Below are 27,412 nucleotides of genomic sequence, written 5' to 3'. Positions count from 1 at the left end.
GAGGCTTGGAATTGGTTTGGAGGGGAGGGGGATATGAGAGGTTTTGGGGTTTTTTGGGGCGGTTTTTTGGGGTTTTTGGGGTCCCCCCTCACCGTTGAGCGCCGCCGCCGGCATCACCAGGGACATTTTGGGCCGCGAGGTTTTGTTGTGGCTCCGAGCCGGGAGCAGCAGGTGGTCCTTGAAGGGGGGTGGGGAGGGGGTTGGGACACCCCAAAATCCCCCAAATCCCCCCCAAAAAACCCCCCCAAAATCCCTCCCCGCAATTCCCACCAAAAAATCCCCCAAATCCTCCCCAGAAATTACAATGAAAGCCCCAAAAATCCCCCCAAAAAAACCCCACCCCAAATCCTCTCAGAATCCCCGTTAAAGTCCTCAAAAATCCCTCCAAAATTCCCCAAATCCCCCCAAAATCCCTCCCCAAATAATCCTAAAATCCTGCCCAAAAATCCCCCCAAAACCCCCAAAAATCCCCCCCAAAACCCCCACCCAACCCTCCCCAAATCCTCTCAAAATCCCCGTTAAACTCCTCGAAAATCCCCCAAAAATTCCCCAAAAATTCCCAAAAAATACCCAAAAAGTTCCCCCAAAAAACCTCAAAATCCCTCCCCGCAATTCCCACCAAAAAATCCCCAAATCCTCCCCAGAAATTACAATGAAAGCCCCAAAAATCCCCCCAAAAAACCCCACCCAAACCCTCCCCAAATCCTCTCAAAATCCCCGTTAAAGTCCTCAAAAATTCCCCCCAAAAATTCCCCAAATCCCCCCAAAATCCCTCCCCAAATCCTCCCCAAAAAATCCCAAAATCCTCCCCAAAAATCCTCCCAAAAAACGCCACCCAAACCCTCCCCAAATCCTCTCAAAATCCCCGTTAAACTCCTCAAAAATCCCCCCCAAAAATTCTCCAAAAATTCCCAAAAAGATTCCCCAAATCCCCCCAAAATCCCTCCCCAAAAATTCCCACCAAAAAATCCCAAAATCCTCCCCAAAAATCCCCCCCAAAAATCCCCACCCAAAACCTCCCCAAATCCTCTCAAAATCCCCGTTAAACTCCTCGAAAATCCCCCAAAATTCCCCAAAAATTCCCCCCAAAAAACCCCCAAATCCCTCCCCGCAATTCCCACCAAAAAATCCCCAAATCCTCCCCAAAAATTCCCCTAAAATCCCCCCAAAAGCCCCAAAAATCCCCCCCAAAAAACGCCACCCAAATCCTCCCCAAATCCCCTCAAAATCCCCGTTAAACTCCTCAAAAATCCCAAAAAAAATTCCCCAAAAATTCCCAAAATTCCCCAAATCCCCCCAAAATCCCTCCCCAAATCCCCATTAACCTCCTCAAAAATCCCCCCAAAATTCCCCAAAAATCCCCCAAAAATCCCCCAAAAATCCCTCAAAAAATTCCCAAAAAATCCCCAAAAATCCCAAAAATCCCCCAAACCCCCCCAAGCCCCCCAGCCCCAAAAATCCCTCAAAAATCCCCCAAAAATCCCCAAAAATCCCTCAAAAATCCCCAAAAATCCCCCAAAAAATCCCCAAAAATGCCCAAAAATCCCCAAAAATCCCTCAAAAATCCCCAAAAATCCCCCCAAAAATTCCCAAAAAATCCCAAAAAATCCCTCAAAAATCCCCCCAAAAATCCCCAAAAATCCCTCAAAAATCCCCAAAAATCCCTCAAAAATCGCCCAAAAAAATCCCAAAAAATCCCAAAAATCCCCAAAAATTCCCAAAACCCCCCCAGCCCCCCCAGCCCCCCCAAATCCCCATTAACCTCCTCAAAAATCCCCCCAAAAATCCCAAAAAATCCCCCAAAAATCCCCAAAAATCCCCAAAAATCCCTCAAAAATCGCCCAAAAAATTCCCAAAAAATCCCAAAAATCCCCAAAATTCCCCAAAATTCCCCAAACCCCCCCAGCCCCCCCAGCCCCCCCAAATCCCCATTAACCTCCTCAAAAATCCCCCCAAAAATCCCAAAAAATCCCCCAAAAATCCCCAAAAATCCCCAAAAATCCCTCAAAAATCGCCCAAAAATTCCCAAAAAATCCCAAAAATCCCCAAAAATCCCCAAAATTCCCCAAAACCCCCCCAGCCCCCTACCCTGCGGAAGGACACCACGTAGAAGGTGTCGTCCCTGCGGTCGATGGCGGCCAAAATTCGGGGTTCGGGGGGGTCGGGGCCGCGGTAGAGCTGGAGCTGCCCCGGGGGGGCCCTGGGGGGGTTGGGGGAGGATTTTGGGGGATTTTTGGGAGGTTTGGGGGATTTTTGGGGGGTTTGGGAAGTTTTGGGGGGTTCAGGGGAAGATTTGGAGGAGTTTTGGGGAAGATTTGGGGAGGTTTTGGAGAATTTTTGGGAGGTTTGGGAAGATTTTGGGGGGGCTCAGGGGAAGATTTGGGGAGGTTTTGGGGGATTTTTGGGGGGTTTGGGAAGTTTTTGGGGGGTTCAGGGGAAGATTTGGAGTTTTGGGGGATTTTTGGGGGGTTCAGGGCATTTTGGGGGGTTCAGGGGAAGATTTGGGGAGGTTTTGGGGGATTTTTGGAGGGTTCAGGGCATTTTGGGGGGTTCAGGGGAAGATTTGGGGGGATTTTTGGGGGTTTTGGGAAGATTTTGGGGGATTTTTGGGAGGTTTGGGAAGATTTTGGGGGGTTCAGGGGAAGATTTGGGGAGGTTTTGGGGGATTTTTGGGGGGTTCAGGGCATTTTGGGGGATTTTGGGGAAGATTTGGGGGATTTTTGGGGGGGATTTGGGGGATTTTTGGGGGGTTTGGGAAGTTTTGGGGGAGTTTTGGGGAAGATTTGGGGAGGTTTTGGGGGATTTTTGGGGGGATTTTGCGGATTTTTGGGGGGTTCAGGGGAAGATTTGGGGGGATTTTTGGGGGATTTTTGGGGGGGATTTGGGGGATTTTTGGGGGGTTTGGGAAGATTTTGGGGGGTTCAGGGGAAGATTTGGGGAGGTTTTGGAGAATTTTTGGGGGTTTGGGAAGTTTTGGGGGGGCTCAGGAGAAGATTTGGGGAGGTTTTGGGGGATTTTTGGGGGCTTTGGGAAGGTTTTGGGGGGTTCAGGGGAAGATTTGGAGTTTTGGGGGATTTTTGGGGGGTTCAGGGCATTTTGGGGGGTTCAGGGGAAGATTTGGGGGGATTTTTGGGGGGGATTTGGGGGATTTTTTGGGGGTTCTGGAAGTTTTTGGGGGGTTCAGGGGAAGATTTGGGGAGGTTTTGGGGGATTTTTGGAGGGTTCAGGGCATTTTGGGGGGTTCAGGGGAAGATTTGGGGGGATTTTTGGGGGTTTTGGGAAGATTTTGGGGGATTTTTGGGAGGTTTGGGAAGATTTTGGGGGGTTCAGGGGAAGATTTGGGGAGGTTTTGGGGGATTTTTGGGGGGTTCAGGGCATTTTGGGGGATTTTGGGGAAGATTTGGGGGGATTTTTGGGGGGGATTTGGGGGATTTTTGGGGGGTTCAGGGCATTTTGGGGGAGTTTTGGGGAAGATTTGGGGAGGTTTTGGGGGATTTTTGGGGGGATTTTGCGGATTTTTGGGGGGTTCAGGGGAAGATTTGGGGGGATTTTTGGGGGATTTTTGGGGGGGATTTTGGAGGATTTTTGGGGGGTTTGGGAAGTTTTGGGGGGGCTCGGGAAGATTTGGGGGGATTTTTGGGGGGGATTTGGGGGATTTTTGGGGGTTTTGGGAAGATTTTGGGGGGTTCAGGGGAAGATTTGGGGGGATTTGGGGGATTTTTTGGGGGGATTTGGGGGATTTTTGGGGGGTTTGGGAAGTTTTGGGGGGTTCAGGGGAAGATTTGGAGGAGTTTTGGGGAAGATTTGGGGAGGTTTTGGAGAATTTTTGGGAGGTTTGGGAAGATTTTGGGGGGGCTCAGGGGAAGATTTGGGGAGGTTTTGGGGGATTTTTGGGGGGTTTGGGAAGTTTTGGGGGGCTCAGGGGAAGATTTGGGGAGGATTTTGGGGGGTTTTTGGGAGGTTTGGGAAGATTTTGGGGGGTTCAGGGGAAGATTTGGGGAGGATTTTGGAGGATTTTTGGGGGGTTTGGGAAGTTTTGGGGGGGCTCGGGAAGATTTGGGGGGATTTTTGGGGGGTTTGGGAAGATTTTGGGGGATTCAGGGGAAGATTTGGGGAGGTTTTGGGGGGTTGGGGGGGGATTTGGGGGATTTTTGGGGGGTTCAGGGCATTTTGGGGGGTTCAGGGGAAGATTTGGGGGGATTTTTGGGGGGGATTTGGGGGATTTTTGGGGGTTCTGGAAGTTTTTGGGGGGTTCAGGGGAAGATTTGGGGAGGTTTTGGGGGATTTGGGGGATTTTGGGGGGGTTCAGGGCATTTTGGGGGGTTCAGGGGAAGATTTGGGGAGGTTTTGGGGGAGGTTTGGGGGGGATTTGGAGGATTTTTGGGAGGTTTGGGAAGATTTTGGGGGGTTCAGGGGAAGATTTGGGGAGGTTTTGGGGGGATTTTTTGGGGGATTTGGGGGATTTTTGGGGGGTTCAGGGCATTTTGGGGGGGTTCAGGGGAAGATTTGGGAGGTTTTGGGGGGTTCAGGGGAAAATTTGGAGGAGTTTGGGTGGGTTTTGGGGGGGGTTTTGGGGGGATTTGGGGGTGCCCGTTTTGGGGGGGGGTTGGGGGGTTTTGGGGGGATTTTGGGGGATTTGGGGAAGATTTGGAGGGGTTTTGGGGGGGATTTTGGGGGCATTTTGGGGGATTTGGGGGGGATTTGGGGGGGTTTGGGAGGATTTGGGGGGGTTTTGAAGGGATTTGGGGTGATTTGGGGGGTTTTGGGGTGTTTTTGGGTGATTTTGGGGTGATTTTGGGGTGTTTTGGGGGTGTTTTGGGGGGTTTGGGGTCGGGGTCTCACCTCTCAGCCCGGGGGGGCACAGCCGGGAGCAGCCGGGACCCCCCCGGCCCCTTCCAGGGGGAGGAACCCTGAAACTGCCCCAAAAAGGGGGGGGGGGGGGGTCAGAGACCCCCTGGGACCCCCCTGAGACCCCCCTGGGACCCCCTGGGACCCCCAAATTCCCCCTGAGACCCCCAAACCCCCCTGGGACCCCCAAATTCCCCCTGAGACCCCCAAACCCCCCTGGGACCCCCAAATTCCCCCTGGGACCCCCCAAATCCCCCCAGGAGCCCCCAAATTCCCCCCAAACCCCCCTGGGACCCCCCCAAATTCCCCCAAACCCCCCGAATTCCCCCCAAATCCCCCCTGGGACCCCCCAAATTCCCCCAAACCCCCTTGCCCCCCCCCAAATCCCCCCTGGGACCCCCCCAAATTCCCCCTGGGACCCCCCCAAATCCCCCCAGGAGCCCCCAAATTCCCCCCAAACCCCCCTGGGACCCCCCCAAATTCCCCCAAATCCCCCCTGGGACCCCCCAAGATTCCCCCAAACCCCCCAAATTCCCCCCAAACCCCTCTAGGAACTCCCAAACTCCCCTGGGACCCCCCCAAATCCCCCCTGGGACCCCCCCAACGCCCCCTGGGAACCCCCAAAATTGCCCCAAAGCCCCCAAATTCCCCCCAAACTCCTCTAGGACCCCCCCAAATTCCCCCTGGGACCCCCCAAATGCCCCCAAATCCCTCTGGGACCCCCCAAAATCCCCCCAAATTCCCCCCAAACTCCTCTAGGACCCCCCCAAATTCCCCCCAAATTCCCCCTGGGACCCCCCAGATCCTTCTGGGACCCCCCCAAATCCCTCTGGGACCCCCCCAAATTCCCCCCAACCCCCCCCGGGACCCCCCCAGCCCCTCCCCCATCCCCCACCTGCCCGCGGGGGGGGCTCTGGGGGGGCCCCCCGGGGGTCCCGCGGTCGATTTGGTGCCTCTGGACCCAACCCCGGAGCTCATCGGCCAAGCTGGGGGGGCAGGGGGGGTCAGAGACCCCCGGGAACCCCCAAAAATCTCCCCAAATCCTCTAAAAATCCCCCCAAATCCCCCCCAAAATCCCCTAAAAATCCCCCCCAGAATCCCCCCAAAATCCCCCCCAAAATCCGCCCAAATCCTCCCCAAAATCCGCCCAAATCCTCCCCAAAATCCCCTCAAATGCCCCCCAAATCCCCCCAAAATCCCCCAAAATCCCCCCCAAATCCCCCAAATCCCCCCAAAATCCCCTCAAATCCCCCCCAAATCCCCCCCAAATCCCCTCAAAATCCCCCCCAAAATCCCCCCCAAAATCCGCCCAAATCCTCCCCAAACTCCCCCCAAATCCCCCCAAATCCCCCCAAAATCCCCCAAAATCCCCCCCCAAATCCCCCCAAAATCCCCCCAAATCCCCCCAAATCCCCCAAATCCCCCCAAAATCCCCCCAAAATCCCCCCCCAAATCCCCCCAAAATCCCCCCAAATCCCCCCAAATCCCCCAAAATCTTAAAATCCCCCCCCAAATCCCCCCAAAATCCCCAAAATCCCCCCAAAATCCCCCAAAATCCCCCAAATCCCCCCAAATTTCCCCCAAATCCTACAAAAAGCCCCAAAATGCCCCCCAATCCCCCCCAAATCCCCCCAAACTCCCCCAAATCCCCCCCAAATCCCCCAAAATCCCCCCAAAATCCCCCCAAAATCCCCAAAATCCCCCCAAAATCCCCAAAATCCCCCCAAACTCCCCCCAAACTCCCCCAAATCCCCCCAAATCCCCCAAATTTCCCCCAAAATCCCCAAAATCCCCAAATTTCCCCCAAATCCCCCCGTACCGCAGGGATTCGCTGCGGTTGAAGCGGCCGCAGTCGGGGCTCCCGCGGGGGGGGCCCTCGGGGGGGGCCCAGGGGGACATCGAGGCCAAGGTGGAGTTCCTGGGGGGGCCCCAAAATTTGGGAGTCACCAAAAATTCGGGGGATCACCAGAAATTCGGGGAAATCCCAAAAATTGGGGGAAAATCCCCAAAAATTCGGTTAAAATCCCCAAAAATTCAGAAAAATCACCAAAAATTCGGGAAAATCCCCAAAAATTAGGGAAAATCCCCAAAAATTCGGGAAAATCCCCAAAATTCAGAAAAATCCCCAAAATTCGGGGAAAATCCAAAAATTCGGGGAAATCCCCAAAAATTTGGGGAAATCCCCAAAATTGGGGGAAAATCCCCAAAAATTGGGGGAAAATCCCGAAAATTGGGGAAATCACCAAGAATTCGGGGAAAATCCCCAAACATTCAGAAAAAATCCCCAAACATTCAGAAAAAATCCCCAAAAATTCGGGGAAAATACCCAAAAATTCGGGGAAATCCCCAAAAATTGGGGAAATCCCAAAAATTGGGGGAAAATCCCAAAAATTCAGAGAAATCCCCAAAATTCGGGGAAATCCCAAAAATTGGGGGAAAATCCAAAAATTCGGGGAAATCCCCAAAAATTCAGGGAAAATCCCAAAAAATTCGGGGAAATTTCTAAAAATTCAGGGAATCACCAAAAATTTGGGAAAATCCCCAAAAATTCAGGAAAAATCCCAAAAATTCAGGGAAAATCCCAAAAATTCAGGAAAAATCCCAAAAATTCGCAGAATCCCCAAAAATTCGGGGAAATTTCGAAAAATTCAGGGAAATTTCCAAAAATTTGAAAAAATCCCCAAAAATTCAGGGAAAATCCCCCAAAATTCAGGGAAAATCCCCAAAAATTTGGGAAAATCCCCAAACATTCAGAAAAATCCCCAAAAATTCAGGAAAAATCCCCAAAAATTCAGGAAAAATCCCCAAACATTCAGAAAAATCCCAAAAATTCAGGAAAAATCCCCAAAAATTGAGGGAAAATCCCCAAACATTCAGAAAAATCCCAAAAAATTCAGGGAAAATCCCCCAAAATTCAGGGAAAATCCCCAAAAATTCAGGGGAAATCCCCAAACATTCAGAAAAATCCCAAAAAATTCAGGGAAAATCCCCAAAAATTGAGGGGAAATCCCCAGAAATTGAGAAAAATCCCAAAAATTCAGGGAAAATCCCAAAAATTCAGGGAAAATCCCCAAAAATTCAGGAAAAATCCCCAAAAATTCAGGAAAATCCCCAAAAACTCAGGGAAAATCCAAAAATTCAGGGAAAATCCCAAAAAATTCAGGAAAAATCCCCAAACATTCAGAAAGAATCCCCAAAAATTCAGGAAAACTCCCAAAAATTTGGGGAAAATCCCCCAAAATTCAGGGAAAATCCCCAAAAATTCAGGGAAAATCCCCAAAAATTCAGGAAAAAACCCCAAAAATTCAGGAAAAATCCCCCAAAATTCAGGGAAAATCCCCAAATATTCAGAAAAATCCCAAAAAATTCAGGGAAAATCCCAAAAAATTCAGGAAAAATCCCCAAAAAATTGAGGAAAATCCCCAAAAATTCAGGGAAAATCTCCAAAAATTCAGAAAAATCCCAAAAAATCAGGGAAAATCTCCAAAAATTCAGGGAAAATCCCCAAACATTCAGAAAAATCCCAAAAAATTCAGGGAAAATCCCCAAAAATTGAGGGGAAATCCCCAGAAATTGAGAAAAATCCCAAAAATTCAGGGGAAAATCCCCAAAAATTCAGGAAAAATCCCCAAAAATTCAGGAAAATCCCCAAAAACTCAGGGAAAATCCAAAAATTCAGGAAAAATCCCCAAAAATTCAGGAAAAATCCCCAAAATTTCAGGAAAAATCCCCAAAAATTCAGGGGAAATCCCCAAACATTCAGAAAAATCCCAAAAAATTCAGGGAAAATCCCCAAAAATTGAGGGGAAATCCCCAGAAATTGAGAAAAATCCCAAAAATTCGGGGAAAATCCCCAAACATTCGGGGAAAATCCCCAAACATTCAGGAAAAATCCCAAAAAATTGAGGAAAATCCCCAAACATTCAGAAAAATCCCAAAAAATTCAGGAAAAATCCCCAAAAATTCAGGAAAAATCCCCAAAAATTCAGGAAAAACCCCAAAAATTCAGGAAAAATCCCCAAAATTCAGGGAAAATCCCCAAAATTCGGGGGGAGGGGAATTTGGGGGGGGGTCTCGGTACCTGAAGGGGCTCCTGGAGGCAGCGGAAGGTTCCGGGGGGGGTCCCCAAATGGAGGGGGGGTCGGGGCGAGGGGTCCCCATCTCCGGCACCCCCAGGAGGTGGCGGCGACCCCGCGGGGGGGGAGGGGCGCGGGGGGGGGGCTCGCTGGGCTGGGAGAGGCTGTGGGGGGAGGGGTGAAGGTGAGGGGGGGTGTGGGGGGGGTGAGGGACCCCTCCCTCCCCCCCCCTTGGAAGCCCCCAGACCCACCTGAGGGGTCCCAGGTGGAAGGCGAGGAGCAGCAGCGCCCCCAGACACGCCAACTTCCGGGGTCCCGGCGTGGGGGGGGGCTGGGAGGGGGTCAGGGGGGGTCAGGAGGGGGTGGGGACCCCCTAAAACCCCCCCAAAACCCCCCAAAATCCCCCCAAAACCCCCCCGGAATGGGTTGAGGCGGAGGAGGAAGGGTTAAGCTCCTCCCCCCCCCCCCATTGGGGTGGAATGGAACGGCCCGAGGGGGGTCCTGAGGGGGGAGTGGGGAGGAACCATTTGGGGAATGGGGGGGGTGGGGTATTATGGGTTAGAAAAGGGGGTTATGGGCTGGGATGTTTTGGGGGATAAAGCCTCAAAAATCGCCCAAAAGTTCCCCCCCAAAATCGCCCAAATCTCCCCAAGCCCCCCTCAGAATCCAGAATCCCCCAAAATGGAGCCAAAGCTCCCAAAATCCCCCCCAAAATCACCTCAAACCTCCCAAAATCCTCCCAAAATCCCCCCAAACCTCTCCAAATCCCCCAAACCTCCCAAAGACCCCCCAGGACCCCCCTAAATCCCCCCAGACCCTCCCAGGACCCCCCAAAACCTCCCAAAGATCCCCCAAACCTCCCAAAATCCCCTGAAAATCTCCCCAAAATCCCTCCAGACCCTCCCAGGACCCCCAAAACCTCCCAAAATCCCCCCCCAAATCACCTCAAACCTCCCCAAATCCCCCCAAAATCCCCCCAAAACCCCCCCGGAATGGGTTGAGGCGGAGGAGGAAGGGTTAAGCTCCTCCCCCCCCCCCCATTGGGGTGGAATGGAACGGCCCGAGGGGGGTCCTGAGGGGGGAGTGGGGAGGAACCATTTGGGGAATGGGGGGGGTGGGGTATTATGGGTTAGAAAAGGGGGTTATGGGCTGGGATGTTTTGGGGGATAAAACCTCAAAAATCGCCCAAAAGTTCCCCCCCAAAATCGCCCAAATCTCCCCAAGCCCCCCCCCAGCATCCAGAATCCCCCAAAATGGAGCCAAAGCTCCCAAAATCCCCCCAAAATCACCTCAAACCTCCCAAAATCCCTCCTAGGACCCCCCAAAATCACCCCAAAGTCATCCCAGGACCCCCAAAATCCCCCAAATCTCCCCAAATCCCTCCCAGGACCCCCCAAAATCCCTCCAGACCCTCCCAGGACCCCCCAAACCCTCCCAAAGATCCCCCAAATCTCTCAAACCTCCCAAAATCACCTGAAAATTTCCCCAAAATCCCCCCAAATCCCTCTCAGGACCCCCAAAATCCCTCCAGACCCTCCCAGGACCGCCCAAAATCCCCCCAAATCCCCCCTAAATTCCCCCAGGCCCACCCAGGACCCCCCAAACCTCCCCAAATCCCCCCAAATCCCTCCCAGGACACCCCAAAATCCCCCAAACCTCCCAAAATCCCCCCAAATCCCCCCAGACCCTTCCAGGACCCCCCAAACCTCCCCAAATCCCCCCAAATCCCTCCCAGGACCCCCCAAAATCCCTCCAGACCCTCCCAGGACCCCCCAAAATCCCCCAAACCTCCCCAAATCCCCCCAAATCCCTCCCAGGACCCCCCAAAATCCCCCCAAATCCCTCCTAGGACCCCCCAAACTCCATCCAGACCCTCCCAGGACCCCCCGAACCTCCCCAAATCCCCCCAAATCCCTCCTAGGACCCCCCAAAATCCCTCCAGACCCTTCCAGGACACCCCAAACTCCCTCCAGACCTTCCCAGGACCCCCCAAAATCCCCCAAACCTCCCAAAATCCCCCCAAAATCCCCCGAGACCCTCCCAGGACCCCCTAAACCTCCCCAAATCCCCCCAAATCCCTCCCAGGACCCCCCAAAATCCCTCCAATCCCTCCCAGGACCCCCCAAAATCCCTCCAATCCCTCCTAGGACCCCCCAAAATCCCCCCAAATCCCTCCCAGGACCCCCCAAAATCCCTCCAAACCCTCCCAGGACCCCCCAAAATCCCTCCAAACCCTCCCAGGACCCCCCAAAATCCCCCGAAAACCCTCCCAGGACCCCCCAAAATCCCCCCAAATCCCTCCTAGGACCCCCCAAAATCCCCCCAAATCCCTCCTAGGACTCCCCAAAATCCCCCAAACCTCCCCAAATCCCCCCAAATCCCTCCCAGGACCCCCCAAAATCCCTCCAGACCCTCCCAGGACCCCCCAAAATCCCCCCCAAATCCCTCCCAGGACCCCCCAAACCTCCCCAAACCTCCCCAAATCCCTCCTAGGACTCCCCAAAATCCCTCCAATCCCTCCTAGGACCCCCCAAAATCCCCCCAAATCCCTCCTAGGACTCCCCAAAATCCCCCAAACCTCACCAAATCCCCCCAAATCCCTCCTAGGACCCCCCAAAATCCCTCCAGACCCTCCCAGGACTCCCCAAAATCCCCCCAAAACCCTCCCAGGACCCCCCAAAATCCCCCCAAATCCCTCCCAGGACCCCCCAAAATCCCTCCAAACCCTGCCAGGACCCCCCAAAATCCCTCCGAAACCCCTCCCAGGACCCCTCAAAATGCCCGAAATCCCCCCAAAATCCCCACCTGTGCCTGCAGCTCCTGCAGCCGCCGGCGCAGGGCGCCGTTGTCGCGCCGCAGCCGCTCGTTGTCGGCCAGCGCCAGGCGCAGCCGCTGCTCCAGGCCCTGCACGTACTCCTTGCGCCGGCGCCGCGACAGGCTGGCCGACTCGCGGTTCTTGATCATCCGCTGCTGCCGCCGCAGCGCCCGGGCCTGCGCGGGGCCAGGCTCAGCCCGGGGTGCCCCGGATGGAGCCCAAAAGGGACCCGGGTGAGCCCCCAAAGGGACCCGGGTGAGCCCCAAAAGGGACCGGGGTGAGCCCCCAAAGGGACCGGGGTGAGCCCCAAAAGGGACCGGGGTGAGCCCCAAAGGGACCGGGGTGAGCCCAAAAGGGACCCGGGTGAGCCCAAAAGGGACCCGGGTGAGCCCAAAAGGGACCCGGGTGAGCCCCCAAAGGGACCCGGGTGAGCCCCAAAAGGGACCCGGGTGAGACCCCAAAGGGACCGGGGTGAGCCCCCAAAGGGACCCGGGTGAGCCCCCAAAGGGACCGGGGTGAGCCCCAAAAGGGACCGGGGTGAGCCCCCAAAGGGACCCGGGTGAGCCCCAAAAGGGACCCGGGTGAGCCCCAAAAGGGACCCGGGTGAGCCCCCAAAGGGACCGGGGTGAGCCCCAAAAGGGACCCGGGTGAGCCCCCAAAGGGACCGGGGTGAGCCCCAAAAGGGACCCGGGTGAGCCCCCAAAGGGACCCGGGTGAGCCCCCAAAAGGGACCGGGGTGAGCCCAAAAGGGACCGGGGTGAGCCCCAAAAGGGACCGGGGTGAGCCCCAAAAGGGACCGGGGTGAGCCCCAAAAGGGACCGGGGTGAGCCCCAAAGGGACCGGGGTGAGCCCCAAAAGGGACCGGGGTGAGCCCCAAAGGGACCGGGGTGAGCCCCCAAAGGGACCCGGGTGAGCCCCAAAAGGGACCCGGGTGAGCCCCAAAGGGACCGGGGTGAGCCCCAAAAGGGACCGGGGTGAGCCCCAAAGGGACCGGGGTGAGCCCCCAAAGGGACCCGGGTGAGCCCCAAAAGGGACCGGGGTGAGCCCCAAAAGGGACCGGGGTGAGCCCCCAAAGGGACCGGGGTGAGCCCCAAAAGGGACCGGGGTGAGCCCCAAAGGGACCGGGGTGAGCCCAAAAGGGACCCGGGTGAGCCCAAAAGGGACCCGGGTGAGCCCCCAAAGGGACCGGGGTGAGCCCCCAAAGGGACCGGGGTGACCCCCAGGTGACCCCTAGGTGACCCCCAGGTGACCCCTAGGTGACCCCCCAAAGGGACCCGGGTGACCCCCCCAAATGACCCCCAGCTGACCCCCCAAATGACCCCCAGCTGACCCCCAAATGACCCCTAGGTGACCCCCCAAATGACCCCCAGCTGACCCCCCAAATAACCCCCAGGTGACCCCCAAATGACCCCCTAGGTGACCCCCCAAATGACCCCCAGGTGACCCCCCAAATGACCCCCAGGTGACCCCCCAAACGACCCCCAGGTGACCCCCAAATGACCCCCAGGTGACCCCCAAATGACCCCTAGCTGACCCCCCAAATGACCCCCAAATGACCCCCAGGTGACCCCCAAACGACCCCCAGGTGACCCCCCAAATGACCCCTAGGTGACCCCCCCAAATGACCCCCAGCTGACCCCCCAAACGACCCCCAGATGACCCCCCAAATGACCCCCAGGTGACCCCCCAAATGACCCCCAGGTGACCCCCCCAAATGACCCCCAGGTGACCCCCCAAATGACCCCCAGGTGACCCCCCCAAATGACCCCCAGCTGACCCCCCAAACGACCCCCAGATGACCCCCCAAATGACCCCCAGGTGACCCCCCAAATGACCCCTAGGTGACCCCCCCAAATGACCCCTAGGTGACCCCCCAAATGACCCCCAGGTGACCCCGCAAATGACCCCTAGGTGACCCCCCAAATGACCCCTAGGTGACCCCCAAATGACCCCCAGGTGACCCCCCAAATGACCCCCAGGTGACCCCGCAAATGACCCCTAGGTGACCCCCCAAATGACCCCTAGGTGACCCCCAAATGACCCCTAGGTGACCCCCCAAAGGGACCCGGGTGAGACCCGAAATGACCCCTAGGTGACCCTCCAAATGACCCCCAGGTGACCCCCAGGTGACCCCCCAAATGACCCCTAGGTGACCCCCCAAACGACCCCCAAATGACCCCTAGGTGACCCCCCAAATGACCCCTAGGTGACCCCCCAAATGACCCCCAGATGACCCCCCAAATGACCCCCAGGTGACCCCCCAAATGACCCCCCAAATGACCCCTAGGTGACCCCCCAAATGACCCCCAGATGACCCCCCAAATGACCCCCAGGTGACCCCCCAAACGACCCCCAGGTGACCCCCAAATGACCCCCAGGTGACCCCCCAAATGACCCCCAGCTGACCCCCCAAATGACCCCCAGGTGACCCCCCAAATGACCCCTAGGTGACCCCCCAAATGACCCCCAGGTGACCCCCAAACGACCCCCAGGTGACCCCCCAAATGACCCCCAGGTGACCCCCAAATGACCCCCAGATGACCCCCCAAATGACCCCTAGCTGACCCCCCAAATGACCCCCAGCTGACCCCCAAATGACCCCTAGGTGACCCCCCAAATGACCCCCAGGTGACCCCCAAACGACCCCCAGGTGACCCCCCAAATGACCCCTAGGTGACCCCCCAAATGACCCCTAGGTGACCCCCCAAACGACCCCCAGGTGACCCCCCCAAATGACCCCCAGGTGACCCCCCCAAATGACCCCTAGGTGACCCCCCAAATGACCCCCAGGTGACCCCCCAAATGACCCCTAGGTGACCCCCCAAATGACCCCCAAATGACCCCCCAAATGACCCCTAGGTGACCCCCAGGTGACCCCCCAAATGACCCCTAGGTGACCCCTAGGTGACCCCCCAAATGACCCCCAGGTGACCCCCCAAATGACCCCTAGGTGACCCCCCAAATGACCCCCAGGTGACCCCCCAAATGACCCCTAGGTGACCCCCCCAAATGACCCCCAGGTGACCCCCCCAAATGACCCCTAGGTGACCCCCCAAATGACCCCTAGCTGACCCCCAAATGACCCCCCAAATGACCCCTAGGTGACCCCCAGGTGACCCCCCAAATGACCCCTAGGTGACCCCCGCAAATGACCCCTAGGTGACCCCCCAAATGACCCCCAGGTGACCCCCAGGTGACCTCCAGGTGACCCCCAGGTGACCTCCCCAGAGGGCCCCTGGGCGGGGTCAGTGGGGTCAAAGGTCACCAGGAGGGGGCTCAGGGCTGGTTACTGGAGGGGTCAGGGGTCAGTGGGGGAGGGGTCAGAGGTCACTGCAGGGGTCAGGGGTCAGTGGGGGGGTCAGAGGTCACTGGAGGGGTCAGGGGTCAGTGGGGGAGGGGTCAGTGGAAGGGTCAGGGGTTACTGGAGGGGTCAAGGGTCAGCCGAGAGGGGTCAGGGGCTACTGGAGGAGTTACTGGGGGGGTCAGAGGTCACTGGAGGGGTCAGGGGTCAGTGGGGGGGTCAGGGGTCAGTGGGAGGGGTCAAGGGGTCACTGGAGGGCTCAGTGGGGAGGTCAGGGGTCAGCAGGGAGGGGTCAGGGGTCAGTGGGGGGGTCACTGGAGGGGTCAGGGGTCACTGGAGGGGTCAGTGGAGAGGTCAGGGGTCAGTGGAGGGATCAGTGGGGGGGTCAGGGGTTACGGGGCGGGTCAGCAGGGAGGGGTCAGGGGTCAGTGGGGGGGTCAGTGGGGGGGTCAGGGGTCAGTGGGGGGGTCAGTGGGGGGGTCAGGGGTTACGGGGGGGGTCAGGGGTCAGTGGGGGGGTCAGTGGGGGGGGTCAGGGGTTACGGGGGGGGTCAGGGGTCAGTGGGGGGGTCAGTGGGGGGGTCAGAGGTTACTCACGTCCAGCTGGGGCGCCCCGGGCGGGGCGGGGGCGGGGGCGGGGACGATCGGGGCCTTGGTGGCCTCGGCCTTGGGGGGTCCCGGGGGGGCGCGGGGGGGCCGCGGGGGGGGGTGGGGCAGGCACAGGACCCCCCCCCCCGGGAGGAGCAGCTCGGCCGGGGACAGCAGCACGGCGGGGGCGGGCACTGCGGGCAGCGGGGTCACAGGGGGCAGCGGGGGGGCCCGAAACGGCCCCGAAACCGCCCCGAAACGGCCCCGAAACGGCCCCAAAACGGCCCGGAAACCACCCGAAAATCCGCCCTGAAACGGCCCTGAAACCGCCTGAAATCCGCCCTGAAACCACCCGAAAATCCGCCCTGAAACGGCCCCAAAACGGCCCCAAAACGGCCCCGAAACCACCCGAAAATCTGCCCTGAAACGGCCCCAAAACGGCCCCGAAACCACCCGAAAATCCGCCCTGAAACGGCCCCAAAATGGCCCCGAAACGGCCCCAAAACGGCCCCAAAACGGCCCCGAAACCACCCGAAAATCCGCCCTGAAACGGCCCCAAAATGGCCCCGAAACGGCCCCAAAACCGCCCGAAATCCGCCCTGAAACGGCCCCAAAACGGCCCCGAAACCACCCGAAAATCCGCCCTGAAACGGCCCCAAAACCGCCCGAAATCCGCCCTGAAACAGCCCAGAAACGGCCCCAAAACTGCCCGAAAATCCGCCCTGAAACGGCCCCAAAACCGCCCGAAAATCTGCCCTTAAACGGCCCTGAAACGGCCCCAAAACTGCCCGAAAATCTGCCCTGAAACCGCCCCAAAACTGCCTGAAAACCACCCAAAACCCGCCCAAAAATTCACCCCGAAACGTCCCCAAAACCGCCCTAAAATGTGCCCTAAAATGGCCTTAAAACAGCCCCCAAACTGCCCGAAAATCTGCCCTGAAACGGCCCCAAAACTGCCCTGAGTCTGCCTGAAAATCTGCCCCGAAATCGCCCTGAAACGGCCCTGAAACCGCCCCAAATCCGCCCGAAAATCTGCCCCGAAACCACCCAAAAACGGCCCCAAAACCGCCCCAAAACGATCCCGAAACTGCCCGAAACTCTGCCCTGAAACGGCCCCGAAATGGCCCCAAAACCGCCCAAAAATCTACCCTGAAACCTCCCAAAAACACACCCCGGAACGGCCCCAAAGCCATCTGAAAATCAGCCCCGGAACGGCCCCAAAACTGCCCCAAAACCACCCGAAAATCTGCCCTGAAACGGCCCCAAAACCGCCCCAAAACTGCCCGAAAAACTGCCCCGGAATGGCCCCAAAACCGCTCGAAAAAGGCCCCAAAACTGCCTGAAAATCTGCCCTGAAACGGCCCTGAAACTGCCCAAAAATCCGCCCGGAAAGCTCCCAAAAACCCACCCCGGAACGGCCCCAAAACCGCCCCAAAACCGCCCTGAAACGGCCCCAAAACGGCCCCAAAACAGCCCCAAAACCGCCTCGAAAACAGCCCCCAAACCGCCCTGAAACGGCCCCAAAAATCCGCCCCGAAACAGCCCCCAAACCGCCCTGAAACGGCCCCAAAACCGCCCAAAACGGCCCCAAAACCACAAGAGAATCCGCCCTGAAACCTCCCAAAAATCCACCCCAAAACCTCCCAAAAATCCACCCGAAACAGCCCCAAAACCGCCCCAAAACTGTCTCGAAATCTGAGCGAAATTCCCACAAAATCCTCCCCAAAATCCCCCCCAAAACCCCCCAAATTCCCCAAAATCCTCCCCAGGACCCCCCAAATCCCCCCCAAAATCCCCCCAAATCCCTTCAAAGCGCCCCAGGACCCCCCCCAAAATCCCCCCAGGAGCCCCCAAAATCCCCCAAAACCCCCCCAAAATCCCCCAGGACCCCCCAGGACCCCCCCAAATCCTCCCCAGGAGCCCCCAAACCCCCCCAAAATCCCCCCCCAGACCCTCCCCAAAACCCCCCCAGGACTCCCCACAGGACCCCAAAATCCCCCCAAAACCCCCCCAGAACCCCCAAAATCCCCCCAAAATTCCCCCAAACCCCCCCCAAATCCCCCCCAGAACCCACCAAAATCCCCCCCAAATCCCCCCAGAACCCCCCAAAATCCCCCCAAACCCCCCCCAAATTCCCCCAAATCCCCCCAAACCCCCCCAAAGCCCCCTCAGGACCCCCCAAAATCCCCCCAAACCCCCCCAAAATCCCCCAAAATCCCCCCAAAACCCCCCAAAGCCCCCCAAAATCCCCCCCAAACCCCCCCAAATCCCCCCAAAATCCCCCCAACCCCCCCCAACCCCCCCCAGAACCCCCCCAAAATCCCCCAAACCCCCCCAGAACCCCCCCAGAACCCCCCCAAATCCCCCCCAAACCCCCCCAAAATCCCCCCAACCCCCCCAAACCCCCCCAAACTCCCCCAAAATCCCCCCCAAATCCCCCCAGAACCCCCCAAAATCCCCCCAAAATCCCCCAAAATCCCCCCAACCCCCCCCCAAATTCCCCCAAAATCCCCCCAAACCCTCCCAAAACCCCCCCAAATCCCCCCAAAATCCCTCAAACCCCCCCCAAACTCCCCCCAAATCCCCTCAAAATCCCCCCCAGAACCCCCCCAAATCCCCCCAAAATCCCCCCCAAACCTCCCCAGAACCCCCCCAAATCCCCCCAAATCCCCCCAAAATCCCCCCAAAACCCCCCCAAAATCCCCCCAAACCCCCCCAAAACCCCCCAAAATCCCCCCCAAATCCCCCCCAAATCCCCCCAAATCCCCCCGGACCCACCGGCGAGGGGGGGGCCCCCGGGCAGGGGCTGCAGGACGAAGGTTTGGGGGGGGCTCCGGGGGCCCCCCCCGGGGGGTCTGGGCTGGATCGGGGGGGTCCCGCGGCTCTGGGGGGGCCCCTCGGGCTTCACCCCCCGGGGGGGCGGGGCTGGGGGCACAGGGGGGGTCAGGGGGGGATTTTGGGGGGTCAGGGGGGGATTTTGGGGGGTCCTGGGGGGGATTTTAGGGGATTTTGGAGGGGATTTGGGGGGGATTTTGGGAGGTTTGGGGGGATTTTGGGGGGTCCTGGGGGGTCAGGGTGGGGTTTGGGGGGTCCTGGGGGGGATTTCGGGGGGATTTTGGGAGGTTTGGGGGGATTTTGGGGGGATTTTGGGGGGATTTTGGGAGGTTTGGGGGGATTTTGGGGGGATTTTGGGAGTTTTGGGGGGTCCTGGGGGGTCAGGGTGGGGTTCGGGGGGTCCTGGGGGGGATTTTGGGAGGTTTGGGGGGATTTTGGGGGCTCCTGGGGGGTCAGGGTGGGGTTTGGGGGGTCCTGGGGGGGATTTGGGGGGTTCTGGGGGTTTAAGGCGGGGTCTGGGAGGTTTTCGGGGAATTTTGGGAGGGTTGGGGGATTTTGGGGGGATTTTGGGGGGTCCTGGGGGGTCAGGGTGGGGTTTGGGGGGTCCTGGGGGGGCTTTCGGGGGGATTTTGGGAGGGTTGGGGGATTTTGGGGGGATTTTGGGGGGTCCTGGGGGGTCAGGGCAAGGTCTGGGGGGATTTGGGGGGAATTTTTAGGGGATTTTGGGAGGTTTGGGGAGTCCTGGGGGGGTTTTGGGGGGATTTTGGGAGGTTTGGGGGGGTCAGGGTGGGGTTCAGGGGGTCCTGGGGTGATTTTGGGGGGATTTTGGGAGGTTTGGGGGGATTTTAGGGGATTTTGGGGGGGGATTTTGGGAGGTTTGGGGGGATTTTGGGGGGTCAGGGTGGGGTTCAGGGGGTCCTGGGGGGGATTTTGGGGGGATTTTGGGAGTTTTGGGGGGTCCTGGGGGGTCAGGGTGGGGTTCGGGGGGTCCTGGGGGGGATTTTGGGGGGATTTTGGGAGGTTTGGGGGGATTTTGGGGGGTCCTGGGGGGTCAGGGTGGGGTTTGGGGGGTCCTGGGGGGATTTCGGGGGGATTTTGGGGGGGATTTTGGGAGGTTTGGGGGATTTTGGGAGGTTTGGGGGGGATTTTGGGGGGTCCTGGGGGGTCTGTGGGGGGGTTGGGGGTGATTTTGGGAGGTTTGGGGGTCCTGGGGGGGCTTTTAGGGGATTTTGGGGGGATTTTGGGAGGTTTGGGGGAGATTTGGGGGGGCTCCGGGGGGTCTTGGGGGGTCCCGCGGCTCTGGGGGGGCCCCTCGGGCTTCACCCCCCGGGGGGGCGGGGCTGGGGGCACAGGGGGGGTCAGGGGGGGATTTTGGGGGGTCCTGGGGGGGATTTTGGGGGGTCCTAGGGGGGCTTTTAGGGGATTTTGGAGGGGATTTGGGGGGGATTTTGGGAGGTTTGGGGGGATTTTGGGGGGTCCTGGGGGGTCAGGGTGGGGTTTGGGGGGTCCTGGGGGGATTTTGGGGGGATTTTGGGAGGTTTGGGGGATTTTGGGGGGTCCTGGGGGGTCACGGAGAGGTTTTGGGGGATTTTGGGGGGAATTTTTAGGGGATTTTGAGAGGTTCGGGGGGTCCTGGGGGGGATTTTGGGGAGATTTGGGGGGTTCTGGGGGTTTAAGGCGGGGTCTGGGAGGGTTTTCGGGGGATTTTGGGAGGTTTGGGGGATTTTGGGGGGTCCTGGGGGGTCAGGGTGGGGTTTGGGGGGTCCTGGGGGGGATTTCGGGGGGATTTTGGGGGGGATTTTGGGAGGTTTGGGGGATTTTGGGGGGATTTTGGGGGGATTTTGGGGGGTCCTGGGGGGTCAGGGTGGGGTTCAGGGGGTCCTGGGGTGATTTTGGGGGGATTTTGGGAGGTTTGGGGGGATTTTGGGGGGATTTTGGGGGGATTTTGGGGGGTCCTGGGGGTCAGGGTGGGGTTTGGGGAGATTTTGGGGGGGGTCCTGGGGGTGATTTTGGGAGGTTTGGGGGGTTTGGGGGGGATTTTGGGGGGTCCTGGGGGGTCTGTGGGGGGGTTGGGGGTGATTTTGGGAGGTTTGGGGGTCCTGGGGGGGCTTTTAGGGGATTTGGGGGGGATTTTGGGGGGATTTTGGGAGGATTTTGGGAGATTTGGGGGATTTTGGGGGGTCCTGGGGGGTCAGGGCAAGGTCTGGGGGGATTTGGGGGGAATTTTTAGGGGATTTTGGGAGGTTTGGGGAGTCCTGGGGGGATTTGGGGGGATTTTGGGAGGTTTGGGGGGGTCAGGGTGGGGTTCAGGGGGTCCTGGGGTGATTTTTGGGGGGATTTTGGGGGGATTTTGGGAGGTTTGGGGGATTTTGGGGGGTCCTGGGGGGTCAGGGTGGGGTTTGGGGGGTCCTGGGGAGGATTTGGGGGGATTTTGGGGGGGATTTTGGGAGGTTTGGGGGATTTTGGGGGGTCCTGGGGGGTCAGGGTGGGGTTTGGGGGGTCCTGGGGGGGATTTCGGGGGGATTTTGGGGGGGATTTTGGGAGGGTTGGGGGATTTTGGGGGGATTTTGGGGGGGATTTTGGGGGGTCCTGGGGGGTCAGGGCAAGGTCTGGGGGGATTTGGGGGGAATTTTTAGGGGATTTTGGGAGGTTTGGGGAGTCCTGGGGGGGTTTTGGGGGGATTTTGGGGGGTCCTGGGGGGTCAGGGTGGGGTTTGGGGAGATTTTGGGGGGGGTCCTGGGGGTGATTTTGGGGGGATTTTGGGAGGTTTGGGGGGATTTTGGGGGGATTTTGGGAGGTTTGGGGGGTTTGGGGGGGATTTTGGGGGGTCCTGGGGGGTCTGTGGGGGGGTTGGGGGTGATTTTGGGAGGTTTGGGGGTCCTGGGGGGACTTTTAGGGGATTTTGGGGGGATTTTGGGAGGTTTGGGGGAGATTTTGGGGGGTCTTGGGGGGTCCCGCGGCTCTGGGGGGGCCCCTCGGGCTTCACCCCCCGGGGGGGCGGGGCTGGGGGCACAGGGGGGGTCAGGGGGGGATTTTGGGGGGTCCTGGGGGGGATTTTGGGGGGTCCTAGGGGGGCTTTTAGGGGATTTTGGGGGGATTTTGGGGGGTCCTGGGGGGTCAGGGTGGGGTTTGGGAGGTCCTGGGGGGATTTTGGGGGGATTTTGGGGGGATTTTGGGAGGTTTGGGGGATTTTGGGGGGTCCTGGGGGGTCACGGAGAGGTTTTGGGGGATTTTGGGGGGAATTTTTAGGGGATTTTGAGAGGTTCGGGGGGTCCTGGGGGGGATTTTGGGGAGATTTGGGGGGTTCTGGGGGTTTAAGGCGGGGTCTGGGAGGGTTTTCGGGGGATTTTGGGAGGTTTGGGGGATTTTGGGAGGTCCTGGGGGGTCAGGGTGGGGTTTGGGGGTTCCTGGGGGGGATTTTGGGGGGATTTTGGGAGGTTTGGGGGGATTTTGGGGGGATTTTGGGGGGATTTTGGGAGTTTTGGGGGGTCCTGGGGGTCAGGGTGGGGTTCGGGCGTCCTGGGGGGGATTTTGGGAGGTTTGGGGGGATTTTGGGGGGTCCTGGGGGGTCAGGGTGGGGTTTGGGGGGTCCTGGGGGGGATTTCGGGGGGATTTTGGGGGGGATTTTGGGAGGTTTGGGGGATTTTGGGGGGATTTTGGGGGGGATTTTGGGGGGTCCTGGGGGGTCAGGGCAAGGTCTGGGGGGATTTGGGGGGAATTTTTAGGGGATTTTGGGAGGTTTGGGGAGTCCTGGGGGGATTTGGGGGGATTTTGGGAGGTTTGGGGGGGTCAGGGTGGGGTTCGGGGGGTCCTGGGGGGGATTTCGGGGGGATTTTGGGCGGGATTTTGGGAGGGTTGGGGGATTTTGGGGGGTCCTGGGGGGTCAGGGTGGGGTTTGGGGGGTCCTGGGGGGGATTTCGGGGGGATTTTGGGGGGGATTTTGGGAGGTTTGGGGGATTTTGGGGGGATTTTGGGGGGGATTTTGGGGGGTCCTGGGGGGTCAGGGCAAGGTCTGGGGGGATTTGGGGGGAATTTTTAGGGGATTTTGGGAGGTTTGGGGAGTCCTGGGGGGATTTGGGGGGATTTTGGGAGGTTTGGGGGGGTCAGGGTGGGGTTCGGGGGGTCCTGGGGGGGATTTCGGGGGGATTTTGGGCGGGATTTTGGGAGGGTTGGGGGATTTTGGGGGGATTTTGGGGGGGATTTTGGGGGGTCCTGGGGGGTCAGGGCAAGGTCTGGGGGGATTTGGGGGGAATTTTTAGGGGATTTTGGGAGGTTTGGGGAGTCCTGGGGGGGTTTTGGGGGGATTTTGGGGGGTCCTGGGGGGTCAGGGTGGGGTTTGGGGGGTCCTGGGGTGATTTTGGGGGGATTTTGGGAGGTTTGGGGGGATTTTAGGGGATTTTGGGGGGGGATTTTGGGAGGTTTGGGGGGATTTTGGGGGGTCAGGGTGGGGTTCAGGGGGTCCTGGGGGAGATTTTGGGGGGATTTTGGGAGTTTTGGGGGGTCCTGGGGGGTCAGGGTGGGGTTCGGGGGGTCCTGGGGGGGATTTTGGGGGGATTTTGGGAGGTTTGGGGGGATTTTGGGGTGTCCTGGGGGGTCAGGGTGGGGTTTGGGGGGTCCTGGGGGGGATTTCGGGGGGATTTTGGGGGGGATTTTGGGAGGGTTGGGGGATTTTGGGGGGATTTTGGGGGGGATTTTGGGGGGTCCTGGGGGGTCAGGGCAAGGTCTGGGGGGATTTGGGGGGAATTTTTAGGGGATTTTGGGAGGTTTGGGGAGTCCTGGGGGGGTTTTGGGGGGATTTTGGGGGGTCCTGGGGGGTCAGGGTGGGGTTTGGGGAGATTTTGGGGGGGGTCCTGGGGGTGATTTTGGGGGGATTTTGGGAGGTTTGGGGGGATTTTGGGGTGATTTTGGGAGGTTTGGGGGGTTTGGGGGGGATTTTGGGGGGTCCTGGGGGGTCTGTGGGGGGGTTGGGGGTGATTTTGGGAGGTTTGGGGGTCCTGGGGGGGCTTTTAGGGGATTTTGGGGGGATTTTGGGAGGTTTGGGGGATTTTGGGGGGGATTTTGGGGGGTCCTGGGGGGTCAGGGCAAGGTCTGGGGGGATTTGGGGGGAATTTTTAGGGGATTTTGGGAGGTTTGGGGAGTCCTGGGGGGGTTTTGGGGGAATTTTGGGGGGTCCTGGGGTGATTTTGGGGGGATTTTGGGAGGTTTGGGGGGATTTTTAGGGGATTTTGGGAGGTTTGGGGAGTCCTGGGGGGATTTGGGGGGATTTTGGGAGGTTTGGGGGGGTCAGGGTGGGGTTCGGGGGGTCCTGGGGTGATTTTTGGGGGGATTTTGGGGGATTTTGGGGGGTCCTGGGGGGTCAGGGTGGTGTTTGGGGGGGTCCTGGGGAGGATTTGGGGGGATTTTGGGGGGGATTTTGGGAGGTTTGGGGGATTTTGGGGGGTCAGGGTGGGGTTCAGGGGGTCCTGGGGTGATTTTGGGGGGATTTTGGGGGGTCCTGGGGAGGTTTTGGGGGGATTTTGGGGGGATTTTTGGGAGGTTTGGGGGAGTTTTGGGGATGATTTGGAGGAGAATATTTGGGGTTTTTTTAGGGAATTTTAGGGGATTTTGGGGAGAATTTTTAGGGGATTTTCAGCGGATTTTTAGATTTTAGTGACGATTTTTAGGGGATTTTACAGAAGATTTTGGGGAGGATTTTAAGGGAATTTTAGGGCATTTTGGGGAGAATTTTCAGGGATTTTGGGGAGGATTTTCAGGGGTTTTGGGGAGGATTTTTAGGGGATTTTGGGAAGGATTTTTAGGCGATTTTTAGGGGACTTTCAGGGATTTTTTGGGCAGAATTTTAGGGGATTTTGGGGAAGATTTTTAAAGATTTTAAGAATGATTTCGGGGAGGATTTTGGGGAGGATTTTGGGGAGGATTTCAGAGGATTTTAGGAGATTTTGCGAAGAATTTTAGGGGATTTTGGGGAGGATTTTCAGGGGGTTTTTAGGGGATTTTAAGGAGATTTTGGGGAGGATTTTTACGAGAATTTTAGGACATTTTGGGGATGATTTTCAGGGATTTTGGGAAGAATTTTTAGGACACTTTAAAGAGAATTTTCAGGGGTTCTGGAGAGGATTTTTAGGGCATTTTGGGGAGGATTTTCAGGGATTTTGAGGAGGATTTTTAGGGGACTTTAGGAAGAATTTTCAGGGATTTTGAGGAGGATTTTTAGGGCATTTTGGGTACAGTTTTCAGGGATTTTGGGGAGGATTTTTAGGGGACTTTAGGAAGAATTTTCAGGGATTTTGGGGAGCATTTTTAGGGCATTTTGGGGAGGATTTTCAGGGATTTTGGGGAAGATTTTTAGGGCATTTTGGGGAGGATTTTCAGGGATTTTGAGGAGGATTTTTAGGGCATTTTGGGGAGGATTTTCAGAGATTTTGGGGAGGATTTTTAGGGCATTTTGGGGACGATTTTCAGGGGTTTTGGGGAGGATTTTCGGGGGATTTTAGGGAGCCTTTTCAGACGATTTTGGGGGGCTTTTGGGGAAGGTTTCGAGCTGCTTTGCCTGCGAATTTTGGAGCAGCTCTGAACAGATTCCAACAGGATTTTGGGGCGTTTTTCAAGCAATTTTGGACACGTTCGGGACCAGACTTTAAAGACAACTCCCAGAAGGATTTTGGGGACGATTTTGGGGAGGTAAAGGCAAAATTCAAACCCCCCCCCCCCCCCCCCCAAATCCCCCTGCCCCACTCACCGGGGTCCTGGGGGGCGCAGGGCAGTGGGGGAGGGGGCTCCGGCTTCACCCCCATTTCGGGGGGGCTGGGGGCCTGTGGGGACAGAGCTGAGCGGGCCAGGGGACCCTGGGGGGGTTTTGGGGGGGTTTTTGGGGGGTTTTGGGGAGGGTCTCGTACCCAAATCGGGGGCTCGGAGGCGCAGGAGGAGTCGGAGCAGTGGGACGAGGTCGGGGACCCCGGCTCGGATTTCACCTGCAGATCTTTAAGGGTGGGGGAGATTCGGGGGGGTTTTTTGGGGTGCCCCTCGTGTCTCAGAGCCTCCTCAACAAACCCCAAAATCCCCCCCAAAAAGCTCCCAAAAAGCGTCTCGAGAGTGGGTGAAAAATCCCCCCAAAAAAAGGGTGCAAAGTGCTCTGAAAAGGCCCTAAAACTCTGCTGAAAACGCCCCAAAAACTGCTCAAAACGCCCCAAAAACTCTGCTCAAAACCCTCAAAATCTCTGCTCAAAACACCCCAAAAAAGCTCCACAAAATCCTCTGAAAACGCCCCAAAACTCTGCCCCAAACCCTCCCCAAAACTCTGCTCAAAACACCCCAAAAACTCTGCTCAAAACACCCCAAAAGCTCCAAAAAATTCTCTGAAAATGCCCCAAAAACTCTGCTCAAAACATTCCAAAAAAGCTCCATAAAATCCTCTGAAAATACCCTAAAACTCTGCTCAAAATCCCAAAAATCTCTGCTCAAAACACCCCAAAAAAGCTCCATAAAATCCTCTGAAAATGCCCCAAAAACTCTGCCCCAAACCCTCCCCAAAACCCCAAAAATCTCTGCTCAAAACACTCCAAAAAAGCTCCATAAAATCCTCCGAAAATGCCCCAAAACTCTGCCCCAAACCCTCCCCAAAACTCTGCTCAAAACACCCCAAAAAAAGCTCCATAAAATCCTCTGAAAATGCCCCAAAACTCTGCTCAGGACACCCCAAAAACTCTGCTCAAAACCCCAAAAATCTCTGCTCAAAACCCCAAAAAAGCTCCATAAAATCTTCTCAAAATGCCCCAAAAACTCTGCTCAAAACACCCCAAAAAAGCTCCATAAAATCTTCTCAAAATGCCCCAAAACTCTGCCCCAAAATCCCCCAAACCCCCCCCCCCCCCAAATCCCCACGGAACCTTCCCCAAAATCCCCCCCAAATCCCCCAAATCCCCCTGAGCCCCCCCAAACCCCCCAGGACCACCCAAAAACCCCCAAAATCCCTCCCAAATCCCCCTCTAAGTCCCCCAGGACCACCCAAAATCCCCCAAAATCCACCCAAAATCCCCCAAACACCCCCAAAATCCCCCTGAGCCCCCCCTAAACGCCTCAGGACCACCCAAAACCCCCCAAAATCCCCCCAAATCCCCCTGAGCCCCCCCAATCCCCCCTAGGATCACCCAAAACCCCCCAAAATCCCCCCCAAAATCTCCCAAATCCCCCCCAAACCCCCAAACACCCCCCCTAAACCCCCCAAAATTCCCCCAAATCCCCCTGAGGGCCCCCCCCAACCCACCCTAAGACCACCCTAAATCCCCCCAAATCCCCCAAATCTGTCCCAAACCTCCCCCTAAACCCCCAAAATCTCCCCCAAATCCCTCCCTAAATCCCCCAGCACCACCCTAAACCCCCCAAAATCCCCCCCAAAATCCCCCAGGACCACCCAAATCCCCCCAAAATCTCCCCCTAAATCATCCTAAACCTTCCAAGACCACCCTAAATCCGCCCCAAATCCGCCAAAATCCCCCAAATTCCCCTCAAACCCCCCCCAAATCCCCCTGAGCCCCCCCCTAAACACCTCAGGACCACCCAAAACCCCCCAAAATACCCCAAATCCCCCCAAAAGCCCCCCAAATCCCCCCCAAACCCCCCAGGACCACCCAAACCCCCCCGAAATCCCCCAAAATCCCCCCCTAAATCCCCCAGGACCACCCAAAAACCCCCAAAATCCCCCCCCCAAATCACCCTAAACCCTCCCAGGACCACCCTAAACCCCCCAAAATCCCCCAAATTCCCCCCAAAATCCCCCTGAACCCCCCCTAAACGCCTCAGGACCACCCTAAACCCCCCCCCAAAATCCCCTGAGCTCCCCCTAAATCCCTCAGGACCACCCAAAACCCCCCAAAATCCCCCAAATCCCCCCCAAAATCCCCCCCAAACCCCCAAACACCCCCCTAAACCCCCCAAAATTCCCCAAAATCCC

The 27,412-nt window shown here is 57.7% G+C and overlaps 1 protein-coding gene across 4 annotated transcripts in view; it reads right to left on the bottom strand.

The window, feature by feature from the left end:
• Positions 1 to 27,412, bottom strand: part of ATF6B (activating transcription factor 6 beta) — a 36,966-nt gene that overhangs the window by 6,376 nt on the left and 3,178 nt on the right. The window contains exons 4-15 of one of the 4 annotated variants that reach the window (XM_082300041.1): positions 25,359 to 25,441; positions 25,202 to 25,274; positions 18,406 to 18,552; positions 15,637 to 15,821; positions 11,730 to 11,915; positions 9,176 to 9,255; positions 8,930 to 9,088; positions 6,668 to 6,766; positions 5,744 to 5,834; positions 4,843 to 4,916; positions 2,089 to 2,200; positions 93 to 177 (exon numbers count right to left, since the gene is read on the bottom strand). In XM_082300041.1, coding sequence (XP_082156167.1) covers positions 93 to 177; positions 2,089 to 2,200; positions 4,843 to 4,916; positions 5,744 to 5,834; positions 6,668 to 6,766; positions 8,930 to 9,088; positions 9,176 to 9,255; positions 11,730 to 11,915; positions 15,637 to 15,821; positions 18,406 to 18,552; positions 25,202 to 25,274; positions 25,359 to 25,441 — 1,374 coding nt within the window. The remainder of the gene's footprint in view (positions 1 to 92; positions 178 to 2,088; positions 2,201 to 4,842; positions 4,917 to 5,743; positions 5,835 to 6,667; positions 6,767 to 8,929; positions 9,089 to 9,175; positions 9,256 to 11,729; positions 11,916 to 15,636; positions 15,822 to 18,405; positions 18,553 to 25,201; positions 25,275 to 25,358; positions 25,442 to 27,412) is intronic. The other 3 variants (XM_082300042.1, XM_082300044.1, XM_082300043.1) reach the window with 3 other exon arrangements.

This window comes from Coloeus monedula (genome assembly GCF_965178545.1).
Source record: "Coloeus monedula genome assembly, chromosome: 36".
NCBI lineage: Eukaryota > Metazoa > Chordata > Aves > Passeriformes > Corvidae > Coloeus > Coloeus monedula.
This window is presented reverse-complemented; position numbering and strand designations above follow the sequence as displayed.